Raw genomic sequence first — 18,158 nt, 5'->3', positions numbered from 1 at the left:
GTAATGTTGAGGATTAAATATAATAAAAATCTTTATTAACTAGCTGCTTAATATCTTAAGATGGTGAAAGTGAAACATATTTGAAGCTTTTCTCTTGCTAGTTTAATGCAATTAAGAACAGTTTGAATGCTTGATGTGCGTTTCCCCAACATTTAGTAGTAACTAGCTGTGAGTAATTTAACAAATTTACACTTTTTAGGTTTTTTTTTTTTTTTTTTTTTTTTTTGCCAATGTGTTATTTTCATTATATTACGACCAAATGTACCATTAACTATATTCTTAATGACTAACCTGATAAATCTGACGTTAAAGCTAATGAAGAAAATAATCAATTCTATTAAATAATTATCCAAATTATCGATGTTAAGTCGAAAGTTATAAGATCATTCACATATCTTCTTTTTTTGGGGGGGAGAAAGTACATGAGCATAAGAAGCACCAATATGAATCAGTTACATTGTTGCATTGTAATCTATATGATATAAAGTTTCAAAAGCCTCAGAAAATTTGTGAGCTATATTCTGCAAAAAAATCTTTTCTTTAAAAAAAATGGACTTCTTTGACCAAATTTAAAGGATGGAAAATAGCATAACGGCATTTCTATTTCTTGAAACTTTTAATGATCATTTTAATTGCAGCTGCAATGAGACCAATAAATAAAACCAACAGAAAAATAAAGGTTGGTCAAAAAAAGAATTTAAGTCTTAATAGTCCAACAGTCTTTGCTCTTCTAAGCAACCTTGACCATTAGATGATTCAGAATTAATGGTGATGATCAATCTTTCTATCTAACCCCCACGATAAAAACTAAATAAAAATGAAAAATAAAAATAAAAATAAAACCTTCACGTCCTTACTTATTAAGCAAGAAACAGAAAAGGTGATAATTCCGATTGAAAAAGCTTTATTCCATTTTCTTAACTATTTCTTTCACTCTCCATCTCATGGAGCTTGAAACCGAGCTTGTAAAGGAAAACAATAATGTCTACCATCCATCACTTTCAATATGTGAGAACTATACAGAACCCTTTATGAAAAATGCCCTTATTCCCATTGAGGCTTCTTCACCACAGGGTAATTATCTTCAAGATTTTCACCATCTTGATCACTTTCATTATGATCTTGTTAATGGGTCTTCCTCAAATCCAATTTTTTTGCCCCAAACCCCATCAATTGAACCCTTTGAAACTTTCTCTTGCGTAAGTTTTATGAACCTCAATGGCTTTCATCATGAGTACTACAATCCATTTGGCCAAGTCACAAAAAATAATTTCCTCAGTGGAGATCAATACCTGAGGATTAATGGTTTTGATTTAAGTAATTTCTTACCGTTAAACCGCCAGGAGATAACGAAGCCTTCGAACTTTGTCGTACCAGATGAAACTTCATGCATAACTGCAGAAAATGGTTATTACAAGAATGTTCATGTCACAGGCAAGAACAGGAATAATTCTTTAGCCAAAAGGAGGGCATTCAAAGGCCACAAGAAGATTAATCCGGTCAAAGGCCAGTGGACAGGAGAAGAAGATAGGTAGTGTTTAACGTTAGCATTTTCCCTTCTTGTAATTTTGATAATATTATGTTATGTATTTGTATGTTTATATAATATATAACATTTTCTGATCAATATATAATCTTGCTCATGCATGCATGTGTATAAAAACTGCAGGCTTTTGATCCAACTGGTAGGAGAATATGGAGTGAGAAAATGGTCCCACATTGCTCAAATGTTGCCTGGAAGGATTGGCAAGCAGTGTAGAGAGAGATGGCATAATCACCTTAGGCCTGATATCAAGGTTTTATAGTTTTCTTTACTTATTAATATTTTACTTTGGTTAAACCCTAGTTCCAATTTTATGTACTATAATGTGTAGTATGCATGCATGGTAGCTACAATATGTTACTGTCACCATTAGGGATCGTTAATATATATACTAATTTTCGAATAATTGCGCAGTTTCACAATGTTAATTATATTTTTTTTAACTAATTAAAGGAGCATCAAATAAGTGGACTCTTCTCTCAAATTTATTACCAAAAAGAAAAGAAAATGAAGTTCATGGAAAGGCAATTAACATATTAATTTCTTGATTATTTGGAAAAATATATTACTAGTCCAATGTGCATGTATATAATAGTGATCATCATGACTAGATGGTGATATATATTCAACAATTTTTTCTTTACATATAATATTTTACTGGGTGAAACCTTAGTTCTACTTTTATGCATTATAACGTGTTAATTAGCATTGCACTATAATGTGTTAGCATTGCAGAAATGGTAGCGACAATACGTTCCACCATTAGTGATCATCATTATACTAATTTTCAAACAATATTTGCAATTTTTCATATTAATTTTTTTATTTTTTTCGACAAATTGACATGTTAATTTCATGATTGTTTTACTTGAAAAACTATATAATAGCGTCTGTATGTATGTATATGATGTATGTAACGGTGATCATCGTGACTAGATGTGATATATATATATATATATATGTATATATATATTGAACAATTTGTCCGCACATAATGTCATGCAAAATATGTATATATGTTACAGAAAGATACATGGAGTGAGGAGGAAGACAAGATCCTGATTGAAGCTCATGCAGAAATAGGAAACAAGTGGGCAGAGATTGCGAAGAAATTGCCTGGGAGGACTGAGAACTCCATCAAAAATCACTGGAACGCTACAAAAAGAAGACAATTCTCCAAGCGAAAATGTCGCTCCAAGTGCCCTGGAGGATCTCTTCTTCAAGATTACATCAAAAGCTTAAACTTGGGCTCGTCAAGTAGTACAAGACAATATCAGAGAAACACTTCTGCTGTTAATGCCAACGACGACAATGGAACGACGACAACAAACTCCATCAAGTCACCAATTCATCATGATGATCAGCCTCCAACCTTGGAAGTTCGAAGTTACGATGATTTCGATGAGGACCCGGTTTCTTGCTTTGACAAGAACATGATGATCTTCCAAGACCGCTATGGTACTATTGATTCTCTTCTTGATGAGATGATGACTTGTGATCCTTTTGGTGCTCATGATGATAAGAAAGGAGTTGTTGTGGACCTGTCCGCAGGGGATAATACCCATCATCGAGTGATGGAGGGTGATGAAGTGGTGAAGAAGGAGATGGATTTGGTGGAGATGATCTCCCAAGTGAATGGGGTCAATGCGTAGCCATTTCTTGAGCAATTCGGAGGAAAGACGTGCCATAGAATATAGAAAATGAATTCAACTTAAAAGTTTTTTTTTTTTTTTAATATTACTACTTAGTACTTACTATTCCTGGAGTCTTGAAATATGATGGCTATGAAAAAATAAAATAAAATAAAGTTGTTATGATAAGCAAATAAACGTATACTGCAGCTGGTTTGATACTCTATTTACATATGTAAGATACCATACTCTTCAGCTACGGCCTAGAAATGTACGCGATTGGGCAAGCTGCTTTGCCATTAGGGGCAAATCAACACCAGAAAAGAAAAGGAGATGAATACGCTACATATCAAAATTACATACCTTAAAGTTTAATTTTAACAAAATTTTCAAAATACTATAAAAATAGCAAAAAATTACATGTAATTATAAAATAATGTCAAATTTTGTACTATATAACTACGTGATCATTATTTTAATGATATCGAATTTTGTTATTCCTAAATTTTCAAAAAAAAAAACTTTTTGCTATTTTTCGACTTCACCATTCTCCCATGTGTAAAGAGCTCAATGAAAGAAGGACAAAAAGAAAAGAGCATCTAATATCTTGAGGATTGGTACGTGCTTTTTCTCCATAATCCAATTTTCTGCCACTAATTTTTTGGCCAAAACAAAAATACCCCGACAATTTTTACTTTAGAAAAAAAGAATAAAAGAGATAAAGTTTATTTTTCAATTCAAATTCTCAACTCTAACAAGTGAAGCGAACGGGAGTGATTTTGCAGGCAATGGCGTTGGCCAGATTTTTGAAAGTTCTTCCAAGCACATCCAAAAAAGAAAAAAGAAAAAAGAAGAAAAGAAACAATATTTTGGGAATTAGACTACATATTACATTCGAATGATGAACCAGAGAAGCGGGCTTTTACGCAGCTAGAAAGTAGAGCACAAAATTCTTCCGTATGTTGACTCCCCAGTCATCAAAAGAATAAAATGTCCCGCTGGATAAGCAGTAAGAGAACAAAAACAATAACAACAAAAAGGCAAGAAGGTAAACCAAACAACTCAGTTCCCTTGCCTGATCTACAAACAATATATTGAACGCATCGATCTAGATTCTAGAATTTCTTCATCTAACAACTTTCTGCAGCAAAATTGCTTCTTAAGGCTTGGCTTTCAAGCGGTCTTCGCCTTTGGCTTAATACCCTTCACCCTCGAGTAGAGAAAAACTCCGGCAAGCGCCATCCCAGTTCCTGAAATGGATTGAATTTTGGAAAGCGTTAATGTTCAAGTCTCTGAAGTTTGATTCTAAAATGTTCTCACAGAGCATAAAAAAGAAGTGATTTACCAAGGGAGTTGATGAGGGTAACGGTTGTTTGGAAGAAAATCACAGAGCTCACGATGACCACCACCCGCTTCACACAGTTGCCTACAGAGTGAGTAACAGGTGATACCCTCGCCAAAATCATATATGATACCTGCATGGTTAAACCCATTAAGTGGAAGTATTGTCATCATATGGTCCAAAATAAAGTTTGTCAAAAAAAAAAAAAAAAAAGAATAAGTTAATCCAAGAATGTTCAAAAGCTCAAAAAGAGACGAAAACATTAAATATTCTACCAGTTTTTGCGTTTTACTTAATCCTCACTTTTCTTGACAAATTAATCATTAAAGAGGGGAAAAAGAAAGAAAACTGGAATCAGAAATGCACAAGCTTCTAATATTATCCAGTGATAGACTTGAACACAAACATTTCTGATTACTCTAATCATACAAGGTATACTGATTATTGAACATATTTTCACGAACACAAATATCTTGAGGACGAGGGTCAAAAGCAGAGCTCAAGCAAAGCCACTGGCCCACAATTATAAAATATTTATGCTATTTTTGGTAAAAGGGAAAGAAAATGGTAAAGAAAGACAGGCCTAGATGAGGAAAAGAGAGAGGAAGGAGAGGACCTTTCTCTTATTTGGAGAGACCCATTCCCTCCTCTTTTCTCTCTTATCAAACATCCTCTCAATACTACTAAAAGCCTTACCTGCTGATAAGCATGGAAGCAGAGAGCAGCAACAAGCGATCTCAAGTATATTTGCTGAACGTTCAATCCCTGTGATATGATGACACGCAAATAAGAAAGTTGGGTACATAACCATAAATAAATTAAAGTCTAGTCACAGCAGGGCTTGAAAAGACTTTCAGCTCAAGTATAGGAATAAATTGCGGTGAAATTTGCTAGATGGGTAGATCTCATGGCCTTTTAATGATAGGGAGTTGTTAGAATTATCCTACTGTAAATTCTCCAGATTTTGGTTCTATGTCCTGGTTCATTGTAAAACTTTCTTCCTATATAATAATAATATTGTCTCTTTTAGGTGCATTTCATTTGGAAGGAAAAAGAAAAGGAAGAGACTTTTAGATCTAGTTAAATACTCACAGCAGATTGTATGTAAGCTGGTGTAAACTTGACACCATCCATGAATAAAGTCACAGGGGCTAACAGGAGAAACGACATAACAGTAATTATTGAGAAGAGAGTAACGTTGTCAATGGCCTCCTGTTGAACACAGAGTACTAGTCTGAGAACCAATTCAAAAGATAAATTATGAAAATAAAGAATATTGTCATTTAACATATGAATCTGAACTCTGAAGAGTGTATTACCTCTTTATTAACCATGACCTTCTTGCTAAGGACATTACGAGACTGATTTGACACATTGGAAGCCATTGCACTCCAAAATCCAGCCCTTTCCAAATATTTATTAAGAAAAATAATTTCTTATATCAGAATTTGTAATAAACAATTCGTGTATCAAAACAACATGCTCTAGCTTCTCTCTCTGGAAAATTAACTAGATAAATAACTTATCTCTTACCAATTAAAAGAGGCCTCAGTGACCGAAGCCAATGCCACTCCACCAACAATCGGTACCAAGGAAGCAACCACCCAAAGAGTAGGCAACTGAATATACAAAAATAGAAGCCGGAAATGTGTACTTAGAAAAAAAATTGTGCATCAAAATCATGAAATTCTCAATTATACTCTATCAGTGAATGCTTGTGATAAAAAAAATATAGTCATGCAAAAACCACCAGTAGATAAAATAATTAATGAAACTTAAAGAATTCAAAGAAAAAATGGAAATTATTCAGCTCCATATCTAGTTGGAATATTTTTATGTGGACTTCCATAATCATAATAATTCACTATGTAATTAATTAAAGCATCTTATGGATAATTGTGTTAATGTGAATTAACACATGCATATATGTTAAATATCGGTCTATTATGGGATTGACACTTGTTTTATTAACTCACTTGAGGTATATGAACTCCCTCTATCTCCTAATATTTGGTCAACCCATTGGATCAAATACCCTCTCTATTGAATATTGCTTAAAGCCCTTAGGCCTATCTGGTTATATAATAAGCCACCCTTTTGTTTTTTGGTGGGTGTGCTTGTGGGGATGTGCGTGGCTTTAGGGTTGTGCCCGAACAAACACAGAGAGGGAGAGACAGGGAGGAGTTCATGCTCCTCTTGCCCTCCTTTTGCACTTTTGCAGGTCCTCCACTCCGGCCGGCCGCCCATTGATGTTTTCCGGCGACCATAACAACTTGTCTCTGTTGCCGAGAGGTAACATTCTGTATGCCTAAATCCCAATAAGTTTATATGGTATTTTCAGATTTTTGGCTAGATTATTGTTTTTAATCTTATTTAGATTGTGTTTAGATCATTTAAATCTAGCAAATGCTATCAGAGCCTATCTTATTGGATTTGAGGCTGCAGTTTTTTTTTCGTTTTCTTGAGCTTGCTGTGCACGTTCGTGCATTTCATGGGGGTTTTGCTATTTATGGGTTTTTGAGTGAAATCGATGTTTGAAAACCAAAGAGAATGAAATTTGGAGCAAAACCCATCTAAAAACGTCAAAAATGGACCACCGGAGCTCAGTTTTCCAGCGGATCGGGTCACAGATCCGACCGGGTCTGATTTACAGAGCTCAGGGAAGATCAAAACGACATGTCGTTTTTCCATCCATGTGAAAAACGACATGTTGTTTGCAAAGTTCTGGGCTATCTCGATAGTGAAACGACATGTCATCTCTATATGCCCCAAAACGACATGTCGTTTGCAAAGTTCACTGGGGCTATCCTGCTAGTGAAACGACATGTCGTCTCTATATGCCCCAAAACGACATGTCGTTTGCAAAGTTCACTGGGGCTATCCTGCTAGTGAAACGACATGTTGTTTCCCACATGCCCCAAAACGACATGTCGTTTTTGCGAAAAAAAATCCAAAATTTAAATCCGTTTTAGCTGAAGAAAACGTTGTTTTGAGGTTACCCACTTCGAGTATAGCTTATGGGTGATGATTTTCTTGAGTTTCGTGGGTCGATTTAGCCAGATTTTATGTTTCAAAGTTTGAAAATGGCCGGTTTTTGGGTTTTAATTTTCGCCCATGATTTTGAGGGTTTTAGGTCATTTTGATGTTATGGATCAAAAGAGGACGAAATCTTGAGAAAAACCCCTTTTGAATCGTCGAAAACGGAGTTCCGAAGGCCAAGATATTGCCGGGTCGGGTCGCGGGTCCATTCGGGTCACTTTTTATCTAGCTGGAGGTTAGGGACGATAAAAACGAAACTGCGTTTTGATTTTGGGTCAAAAACGACATGTCGTTTGATAAGTTAAGTTTTGTGTCGTTTTGACATAAATGACGTTGTTTTTCAGTATGATTAAAACGACGTGCCGTTTATGTGGACAAAAAAAAAATTTGTGATCAAACTTTGACCGGTCCGTACGAACACATCCGAAGTCCGTTTTGACCGCCATTTTCGCCGTTGCGCTCCGTTTTTCATTTCCTACCCAATTAAATGATTTATTTTGGGTTTGAGCCACCATAAAATCATGTTTTTAATATTTTTATATTATTGATTGAATATTTTTATGGGTGGCTAATTCTCACAATTTTTAAACAAATTTTTCCTAGGCATTTCGTATACAATTTGTTTGATGATTGACGCCATAAAATTTATATTATGTTGTTATTATTGTATGGCATATGTAATTGTGAGAATTCGACAATAGTAAATGTTTATGTACTCGCCTCTTGTGAGTCTAAACATGTCAAATTGTCTCGATTATTATGTTACAGAGCTCTCCCATAAAATTTAACATTTCCTTTTAAAAAAGGACATTGGGATGAACACACTCCTTACATGGATGCACATGAGCTACTATAAAATATTTTTATTTTAATAATTTTCATATATTTTCTGGGTAGTTTTAATTCTCACTATTTTGAGACTTAAAATTTTAGGGCATGTTTGTTACTCCATATTATATGGTCATATTTTATTTGTTTTCCCACTTAATTTGATATTTTGGTAAATAAAATTTAGACATATAATATAATATGGATGTTTGTTCAAATTTTGAAATGTCCATTTTGTGTTCAACGTTTTAATGCCTAATTATTTGTATAGGCATATATGGTCTCTTTTGTGTTAAAGTGAGAATGAAAATTTTAATTAGAAGCTCATGTGCTATTATAAAGCTTAAGCTATAAGTTTATCCGTAACTTATTTATTATTGTTATCATTATTATTTGATATCTTGTAGTATGTGAGTATCATGTTTTTTAATTAGCTATCCAAATGGGAGAAAATTAGAAACATTTTTTTTGTGGATTAGCATAATCACTAACTCACATACTAGTATCAAATAATAAATTGTGGGATTATATGGATAAACTTAATTTGTTGTTTATGTTCCGAAAGTCCATACAGGTAATGAAATTATCCTATCGATAGTTTTATTGCTTGGTAGGACGCTTGAGTCTTGTTGGAGTTTAAGCTTGTTGTCTTTATCCATCAATTTTTGCTTACATATTATTATTTGACATTTTGTATTATATGAGTAATGTCGTCATTGATTATGCAGTCTAAGTGGGAGAATATTGTGAATAATTATGTGTGGACTTACATAATCACTAAACTCATATTATGATCAAATAATATATTGGAGTGTTAAGGATAAATGTATGTATTTACCACATTACTAAGATCCATACGGGCAATTAAATTATCCTATCGATAATTAATTGTTTCGTAGGATGCTTAGACCGGTGAAGGAAGTTTGTTGGATGTCATGAACCGCATAATCTTTACTACCCTATCGGTGGTGGATTGATGTATTTGGTTGTGATGTTTGATGAATTGTCCTTACCTGCGAAAGAGTTCTATTCTTGCTCAAGGGACTCTAGCACACAATGATCATATTGGCTTGGATCATTGGGAAGGCTAAGTAAAGGGCAAATTGCATGATCTTGTTTTACATGCCTATTGTTCATTGCCCCTGTTGTTTTCTTTAGCCTTGAGCAATCCTTGTATCTTCGCTATTTTGACGCTAAATGGGACAAGTTATCATTAATAGTGTGGATCTCTCTTTATGAATTCGTGGTGTTATAACTGACATAGCCTTGAGAGTAGATGTGTTTCCTAACTCCACTAATTGGTTGAAAAACTCTATGATGAGTGAGAGTGTATGGATAACACCGAGGCAGTAGTGTCTTAATTTTAGGATGAGACAATCACTAAAATTAGTTTTATGGAGAACATTGTTGATAAATGCATATGTGTAAGGTCAGCGGGAGCAGTTGCATGTTTCTATTTTCATGTTAGTGACAACTTGCTCGCGCCTAATGATTGACTTGTTGGTTGAGACGAATAGTATGTCGCCTAGTCACTTTGGTTTGAGAATCTTGAAAAAACCTCTTATGTTCTAGGCATGTAGATTTTTCGTGACAAGGATAAGTGCATTTTCTGGTCGTCTCAGAAAATCTATATTAATCTTGTTTCGAACAGGTTCAATATGCATTCTTGTTCTCCTAGTAAGCATTGTTTGTTAAAGTGACAAACTCTCAAAGGTGTAATGTCCTTATGGTAAAGTAAGAGAGATCAGCTAAAGTTGGCCCTTATGCTTACGTGTGTAGCAGCCTGATGTATGCTCAAGTATGTACACGTCTTATTATTGTGTTTGTTGTTGACGTGCAGATTCGGTACTTGAGTGATTGTTGTTATTATTACTGAATTAACTGGGAATGAAATACCATATAGTTGTGTATCGGCAAACCAACACTTTTGTTGTGGTTGGATCTCGTGATGTCGATTAATCAGGCTGCATAAATGATAAAAGGAGGAGCTACTTTGTTGAAAAGTGTCAAATAGACACTCATAGCGTCCTTGACTGTGATGCGGAGTATGTGGCGTATCGTGAGGCTATTTGTGTGATGTAATTGTGGAATATTGTTTCAACATTAGGAGAAGTTCACTCCATTTCTAGACCGGATGAAACTGTGTTGTGAAAGGTTTATAATAGTATATTTCTCTTAGAACACCAGGAGCATTGTCCGCTCAAGCATAATGATAGTGTGTTCTATTTTGTAAAGAGAAATTGTAAAAATAACTCATTGTTATTGAAAACACGCTTATAAACAACATGTTGGCAGTTTCACTAAAGGCTTACCTATTACGTGTTTTAAGAACACGCATCCCACTCGGGACTGTAAGGAGCCTGTAGTTATATTGAGTTAGTGGGAGTTCACTGCCATTTATGTGTGACATGTTGTTATTAATAAGGATTGCTTATGCCTCAAATTATACATGCGTATTCATGGATCTATCACTTTATGTGTGATGTTGTGTTGACACAATTTTTAGTTGACAAAGTGACGAGTTGAAAAGAGACATCTGGATGTTAGTCTCTATCATTGTTTTTTATCCATATATTAAAGTTGTCGTCATGCTTCAATGAATCTCTAGCGTCTGATTATGTATAATGATTGTATCCTATCGATACGTTATTATGCATGATTGTTTTGGGCTTGTGTTTGTTATGTAAGATTCTTAGTTGATGCTTATGATGTAATGAGTGAATGTTTGTTGTATGATTATGTCGTCCAAGTAAGAGACTGTTGGAATATTTTTATGTGGATGGAATCATAATAATTCATTCTGTAATTAATTAAAACATCTTATGGACAACTGTGTTAATGTAAATTAACACATGCATGTCTGCTAAATATCGGTCCATTATGGGATGGACAATTGTTTATTAACTCACTTGAGGTATATGAACTCCCTCTATCTCATAATATTTGGTCAGCCTGTTGGACCAAATACCCTCTCTATTGAATATTGCTTAAAGCCCTTAGGCCTATCTGGTTATATAATAAGCCACCCTTTTATTTTTTGTGGGTGTGCTCGTGGGGGTGTGCGTGGCTTTAGGGTTGTGGCCGAACGAACACAGAGAGGGAGAGACAGGGAGGAGTTCATGCTCCTCTTGCCCTCCTTTTGCACTTTTGTAGGTCCTCCACTCCGGCCGGCCGCCCATTGATGTTTTCTGGCGATCATAACGGCTTGTCTCCGTTGCCGAGAGGTAACATTCTGTATGCCTAAATCCCAATAAATTTATATGGTATTTTTAGATTTTTGGCTAGATTATTGTTTTTGATCTTATTTAGATTGTGTTTAAATCATTAAAATCTAGCATATCCTGATTATAAACAATTGCAGTAACACAATTTTATCAAAATCCAAACACATTTTAGGATATCCAAACTGATATTCAAGGACAAAAAAGAGTATATAAAACTCACCTCCCCAAGGAACATAGCGGAGAGGACAACTGAGAAGAACGGCTCCAAAGCTTTGATTGTATGAGTGAATGACACAGCGACTTTACCAAGACTCATGTTAGTAAATAGGTTCCCCAAAGTGTGGACCAAGGCCAGGGGTAAAATTGCTAAGAGCTGTCAATAATTCACTCAGTGTAAGGATCAATTTGACCAAATCGATGACAAATATATCAGAGAAAACGATTTCAGCAACGTAATACATACCTGCGCACCACTAACTTTCGGTTTTTTGTAGAGATTTAAACCCCACATTAGAAGGACGAGAACAGTACCAACGGCAAATTGAACTAAAGTGACGGTTACTGGGAACTGGTACACCTTCAAGACCTGCAACCAAGAAGTATTACATACTATTCTCTTTCTCCTTTTCTTTCTCTAGCTTAGATCAGGAGAAGTAAATATTATCACAAGTATAGATCTCAGAGACTATATATCTTCATTTCGCTTAGAGAATTAGCAACATTGATTATACATAAATTTGAGCAAAAGTGCGAAAATGGTACCTGCTTGTTATAGATATTGAAGTAGATGTTGAAGAGGTACCAGAGGCCGAACAACAAACCAAGCACGAGCGTCTTCCCCAACCTGCTGGACTCGACGCCCTCGCCGGCGCTCTCCGGCACCGAAGTCGCCCTAGCCTCAAAGCGATTCGCCTCGTCGCCGGAGGTCGCAAGAGGCACGGAGCTCCACGGCCTGAGCTTGAACGGCGCAGAGACCGTGACATTGTTGAGATCGCGACGCTTTGGCGAAGCGGCAGAAGAAGAAGAGAGGCGTATCGGATCGAAGCTGGGGTTCGACGCTCTCCAAGGCTTCAATGGAAGCAGAGATTGAGCAGAGAGAGCGAAGGCTGAACTCTGCAACATCTTCGAGGTCTGGAGGCTGAGATCTGAGAAATCCGAAGATCGCAGATGGAGTATTAAGGGGAGAGAGAGAGAGAGAGACGGCCTCGGAGAGTCCGTCAGAGAGGAGAGGCTGGTTTTTGGATGGTTCGTTGGCTGAATTTGGTGAGAGACAGTAGGTAAGCTGTTAGCAGCCGTATTGTGTAACGATGGCTCTAAAAAGTTCAAAATGTCATATTAAAATATCATTTATCAAAATTTAAGGGGTCAATAGAGGAATCTGATATTTTGGATATTCTATTTTTTTTTCTTTTCTTTTTTTTTGTTTTTTTTTTTTTTGAAATATGTTGGATATTCTGTATTTCCTTTAAACTTATTTATTTCCTTTTACGTTCCAGGTATTTTTATTTTTTAATAAAAATCTTTATCTAATATTTTTAGAGCGCTTCGCCCACTTTTTTTAATGAAATTTTTTTTACTTAATTACCCATTAATAAAATTACGTTTAAGTACAATAGTATTTAAAAAAAAATACTTGTTACACTCTCTCCCTTAAAAAATAATTATTTCCTTTAAAAGAATATAATATGGTCATCGCATTTGTATTGTCAATGTTAACACCATATTTGGTCCTTAAAAATATGAAATGATATATATAGCAAGTTAATTTATTTTATACTTCAATACATAATACTTTTTAAAATGCTACATTAACACACTAATTTGACTCTGCATAACAGAAGTTTAAATAAATTTTAAATTAAAAACTGTCATGTTTGCATTAAGTATCTTTTCTTTTTTTTTAATCCTTTTGAGGGTGTAGCTTTTCATACTTTATTGCATAATTTTCTTATTTTTTTACCTTTGTTTTCAATCAAAAGATTCAAACGTGATATTTGGTAGGTAAAGCAAGCATGCCTTTTTTGTTTAATCTTTTTTTTTTTCATGTGAGAATTATATTAGAATTTCGCCCGGTTAAAGAATAACCAGGTGGGGTACAGCAATGGACGTTTTTGGTGTAGAATTGGAAGGTAGAGAAATGCAAATTGGACTTGACTTGGATTTTTATTGGGTCTTTATTTTTGGGGAAAAGTCATTTGCAACGACCGGCATTTGAGAATTCCTCTTTACGCACCCAAAAAAAAAAAAAAAAAAAAAAAAATCAAGAATTCCTAATTATTGATTAATCCTCTGATCATTTCTGTCGCAGGTAATTTTCATCCAAGCTCCGTTTAAAGTGAAATTGGGTAGGTAAAAAAAAAATTGATTTGGCTAGAAATTGTTAGGAATCAAATTAAAATTCTAGATTAATTGGATGCCATGGTAGTGAATTCTGCCATCTGGTCCAATAATGGTCTCCAAATACTACTACAAGGAATGCTATCATTGATTCATTATGCTAAGCCTAAGAGCACCCCTTAAAAGAACTATGTATTACAAAATGAACTAGCTTTGGACTTTCTAAGTGACGAGATTAACTCTAATTCCACTCAACTAATATACTCTATTGATAAAGATGGTGAAAACCTTTCTTGCATTTAAACCAATGAGCATTGATAACCTTTTGTATTATTAAATTCAATGAGAAAATTAGAACAAAAGGCTTGTCCACTACATCACTATCAAAACTTCACAAGCACAAAAAGCAATTGCATTTGCTTGCCTTATCTTCATTCCCACTTTTCCTCCTAATCTCTGTCGGGAGTGGTTGGTCTATAAATGCATAAAAGAGTCATTTTCATCAGATGCGCCAATTTTTTAAAATTCCAGAACAGAAGAATATTCATATATATTTGATACCTATAAAGAGACAAAAGAAAAAGAAGAACAATAAAGGGAAATTTGCAAAGATAACATTAAAAATGAAGCACTCATAATAATTTCCCACTGAAAGAAATGGAGGAACAGCGATGTATCACCAGCCCAGAACGATTTTGCAAATCATGAAAGTGAACCAAATTATCATAACATCATAAATTAGGTAAATTCATACAACTTTGAGAAGACAATTACAAGTGCGTCGAAATATATATGTCTTTACCATTAAAACCTCAAGACATGTACACTTGAACAGTTGCAGTCTTCATTACGCTGCACACAGGGCATATATCTATAAAACCTTCACAATCTTTACACAGACAGAGGTGCCTACAAGGTAACAACAAGACTGAGACTTCTCTAACCTTACAAGCCCTGCAATTTATCGGCTTCTTTGTAAAGACGGAACTTCCAGGAACATCTATTATGCTGAGGCGGTTTGCATTGGTGTAAGAGGCTGCGTCGTCAACCTCGCTGTCCCCACAGCCTTCCTTTCCATGTATGGCACCTTGTGCCATGACCTGCTGTAGATTGCTTTTCAAGAAAGTGACCACCGACTCATTGTACTTTGTTTTGTAATGCCAAGACTGAACTTCCACACTGACCTGCTTTATCCTCTCTATTAGCTCCTTGTTCTTGCACTTCATGTTCTCGAGTTCAATTTCTTTTTCGTTCAACTTCCTGTTAACCCCTTTCTCAATGGCATTAAGGAAAGAAACGGTTTGTCTTTGCCTCAGTTCCGTTACACCCTTGAGGACCTTCTCTTCCTGAAAATTGAAATATTTCAGTACCAGAAGTGGTCATAAATCTTACTCAATTAATCATTTATACATATCCAGTTCACAAAAGCATACCCTGTATCAAAACCCAAGTAACATTGTGATGAAATGCTTCACATGCTAGTATTAAGTAAAAAGAGGTTGGATGAATGACAATCCAAGCTTGAGAAGCTGGTTAAACTTACGAGCGCCACTCTTACCGAACTATAGATTAATCCAAGATACACATATGTTTGTACATGGCATGAAATATCGCATGCATTCAAACATTTCTTCTTTCTCTACAGTATTCAAAAAGTGGTAGAATGACCCACATGGAAATGGCACCACAAATTGGTTTGCAGTATAACGTTAATTACCTGAACTTTGATGTAATGGTCAAATTCTTCTCTCTGCCGATCAAACTCAATCTTCAGATTATCACTGAGAGAAGAAATAACAGGAAGGACAGCTTGCAAGTTTTCACTTGCAGAAGTTACAGATGAATTGTGCTCTTCCTCCTCATAAGAAAGTTTAAGCCCAGTTGACACGGCATTTGGGTTCAAAATGCTTCCGGACTGACCAGCTGTATCTTGATGTAAGTAATTATTCAGAGAGATGAGATGTTTTTGTTGTATGAAAATTGATTCTTCCACCCCGGTTCTATGGTTTGGATTGCATGTGGCAGTAGTATGCTTGTTTGCCATATGATTTGTGTGACCAACACCGCAAACACCTGGGACTGTGAAAAAAATTTGCAACATTACCTGATGAGACTAAACTAGTACATAGATAAATATAAAAGTGTGGAAAGTGTACCCGAAATACACAACCCAACAACTATAATCAAATGTACTAAAAGCTTCAACAAAGAGGAGAAATGCATTAAACATATTAGTAATATCAAGTAGGCAACCAAAACCTACTAAAAAAAAGGACAAAAAAGGAAACACGTAATAGAAAAGGATAGAAGGCGGAGAGAAATAAAACGTTTAATCTACCAAGAAGATTTCATAAACAATCTAAAACCAACCAAAAGAGATTAGATAACTCACGTGATCCACACATCATAGTGGCTCTTCACCAGAGGATAAAGCAGCTTAGAGGAAACATAAGATCCAAAAAAGTTGCATATAAGATACAACCCTTATGACAGCGCTCTAACATTGTCATGATACTAAATAATTTCAACTAAAAAGAACGCAGTTTGGTGGTCGGCGAAACACACTGGCAAAGTAAAGCTAACAACTTTTTTTGATAAAAAATCAACAATCAATAGGAAATGTAAGCAGATAACGACATAGAAGTCCAAGAATTATAATCATTACTCGGACAAACAGAACTCTGGTTATAGAGTTTGAAGTATTATTACAAATCTCTTTTCCCCAACTAAATCAAATTAAGCTAGAGACATCAACTACTTGTGAAAATGTCCATACTCTTTCTTCTCTCTATTTCTCCACCCGACTAGATTAAGCAAGAGACGACTAGCACCAACATAAATATGTAGATATTTATAGAAGCAAAGTTTCATTCATCATATTATCTATTTTACCAAAGATCTAGCCGCATAATCTATCTGTAAACACAATAATAACATATTTTTCTTAATATTAAACCTAATCAAACAATCACTCTGTTTATCCCTTTTAACACAGCCATAAATCGTCAAGAAAGCATAACCGAACCGGAAATCATAAAAACTACAGAACGAAAGATGAAAGCAAAGTTCTTCGGAAAACACAATACTCACGCTCTCCAAACAATTGCAGCTGAGGAAAAGCATTGGCATCGTACTGCAACCGATTCTCCTCAACGAAAGCAGAAAACACAGGACTGCTATCTATGTTATCACCTCCAAACATATCCCTACAGAAACCGCACCACGATCATCGGAAAATCACAGCAACCATTCGAAACTTTTTCTTTCTCGCCAAACCAACAGAGAGAGAGAGAGAGAGAGAGAGAGAGAGAACAATTACCACAACAAGTATGGCGAACCGATCGGAGCGAATCGGGATGGGGATCAAGACCAGCACGAAGAGGAAGATCGCAGCGAAGGAGAGAGAGAGAGTTAGGGAAGTTGGGGAAGAGAGAGAAAGTGGTTGTGATTGTGGTGGTGGTGGTGGAGAGGAAGAAAGGAAAGAGAAATGGAAAGAATTGTGGCAATAATTGGAACGTGGAAAAGAGGGTGAGTGGTTGCGGTTAAGAAGAAGAAAGCCGATGATTCCATTTGTACGGCGACTTATTGTTGTTGTTGCTGCGGTTGTGGAATTCTTCTTCATCGCCTTCATCAGCTTTCTTTTCATATTCTCTCTCTCTATCTCTACCTTTATTATTATTTTTTATTTCCCCCCTTCATCCCGGGAGCATTTATTTATTTCGGTTGCTGCTGTCACGATGAATTGACGGAAATTTCCTTGGAGTTTTTTATTTACGTTATATCCTTGATTTTGATTCTCACATGTCACGTGTGAATACAGTAAAATCTATACAAATCTCATTTTTTTCACTGATTCAAGTTTAGAATTTAAGTTTTATTACAATAAAAAGCTCTCATAAATAATTACATTTAATTTTTCTACTACAGTAAAAAGCTCTCACATAAAATCACATCTCAATTCGAATTAAAAACTTGAATCAGCAAACTAAACGTACCTTGTTTTTATTCACACTTGTCCTTTGTTTTTTTTTTTTTGGGTTTAGCCCTTTTTTTTGCTGCAAAGGATTATTACTATGTTAGTCCTTAAATTTTGAGCATAAGGACATTTTAATATTTGAACTTTTAGTTTTATGCCCAATTCGTTTCGCTCGCTCGAGTTAAGAACTTGAGTTAAAAATAAATTAATATGAGAAAAAATACTGTAATAGAAAAAG

At 35.2% G+C, this 18,158-nt stretch overlaps 3 protein-coding genes across 4 annotated transcripts; 1 reads left to right on the top strand and 2 right to left on the bottom strand.

The window, feature by feature from the left end:
• Nucleotides 1-944: 944 nt before the first annotated feature.
• Nucleotides 945-3,195, top strand: LOC21387002 (transcription factor MYB98). The gene is made up of 3 exons (XM_010089377.1): nucleotides 945-1,531; nucleotides 1,670-1,796; nucleotides 2,569-3,195. The coding sequence occupies exons 1-3, from the start codon at nucleotides 945-947 to the stop codon at nucleotides 3,193-3,195; spliced, it is 1,341 nt and encodes a 446-aa protein (XP_010087679.1).
• An 846-nt stretch (nucleotides 3,196-4,041) lies between these two features.
• LOC21387001 (phosphoenolpyruvate/phosphate translocator 1, chloroplastic) lies at nucleotides 4,042-12,930 on the bottom strand. The gene is made up of 9 exons (XM_010089376.2): nucleotides 12,370-12,930; nucleotides 12,071-12,193; nucleotides 11,828-11,980; nucleotides 6,050-6,135; nucleotides 5,836-5,920; nucleotides 5,609-5,728; nucleotides 5,213-5,281; nucleotides 4,520-4,649; nucleotides 4,042-4,424 (listed from the first exon to the last, which is right to left on the bottom strand). The coding sequence occupies exons 1-9, from the start codon at nucleotides 12,727-12,729 to the stop codon at nucleotides 4,348-4,350; spliced, it is 1,203 nt and encodes a 400-aa protein (XP_010087678.1). The 5' UTR covers nucleotides 12,730-12,930; the 3' UTR covers nucleotides 4,042-4,347.
• A 1,724-nt stretch (nucleotides 12,931-14,654) lies between these two features.
• Nucleotides 14,655-17,605, bottom strand: LOC21387000 (probable BOI-related E3 ubiquitin-protein ligase 2). Of its 2 annotated transcripts, XM_024166663.1 has the most exons (5): nucleotides 17,264-17,605; nucleotides 17,035-17,150; nucleotides 15,662-16,023; nucleotides 14,889-15,290; nucleotides 14,655-14,796 (listed from the first exon to the last, which is right to left on the bottom strand). In XM_024166663.1, exons 2-5 carry the CDS (start codon nucleotides 17,144-17,146, stop codon nucleotides 14,749-14,751), a joined length of 924 nt encoding a protein of 307 aa, XP_024022431.1. In that variant the 5' UTR covers nucleotides 17,147-17,150; nucleotides 17,264-17,605; the 3' UTR covers nucleotides 14,655-14,748. The 2 variants fall into 2 exon arrangements, with proteins under 2 accessions (XP_024022431.1, XP_010087677.1); XM_010089375.2 differs by having other exon boundaries at nucleotides 14,655-15,290.
• Nucleotides 17,606-18,158: the final 553 nt, after the last annotated feature.

The sequence above is a fragment of the Morus notabilis genome, unplaced genomic scaffold (genome assembly GCF_000414095.1).
Source record: "Morus notabilis unplaced genomic scaffold, ASM41409v2 Scaffold761, whole genome shotgun sequence".
Classification (NCBI taxonomy): Eukaryota; Viridiplantae; Streptophyta; class Magnoliopsida; order Rosales; family Moraceae; genus Morus; species Morus notabilis.
Note: the sequence above shows the minus strand (reverse complement) of the source record. Positions and strands in the feature narration are given on the sequence as shown.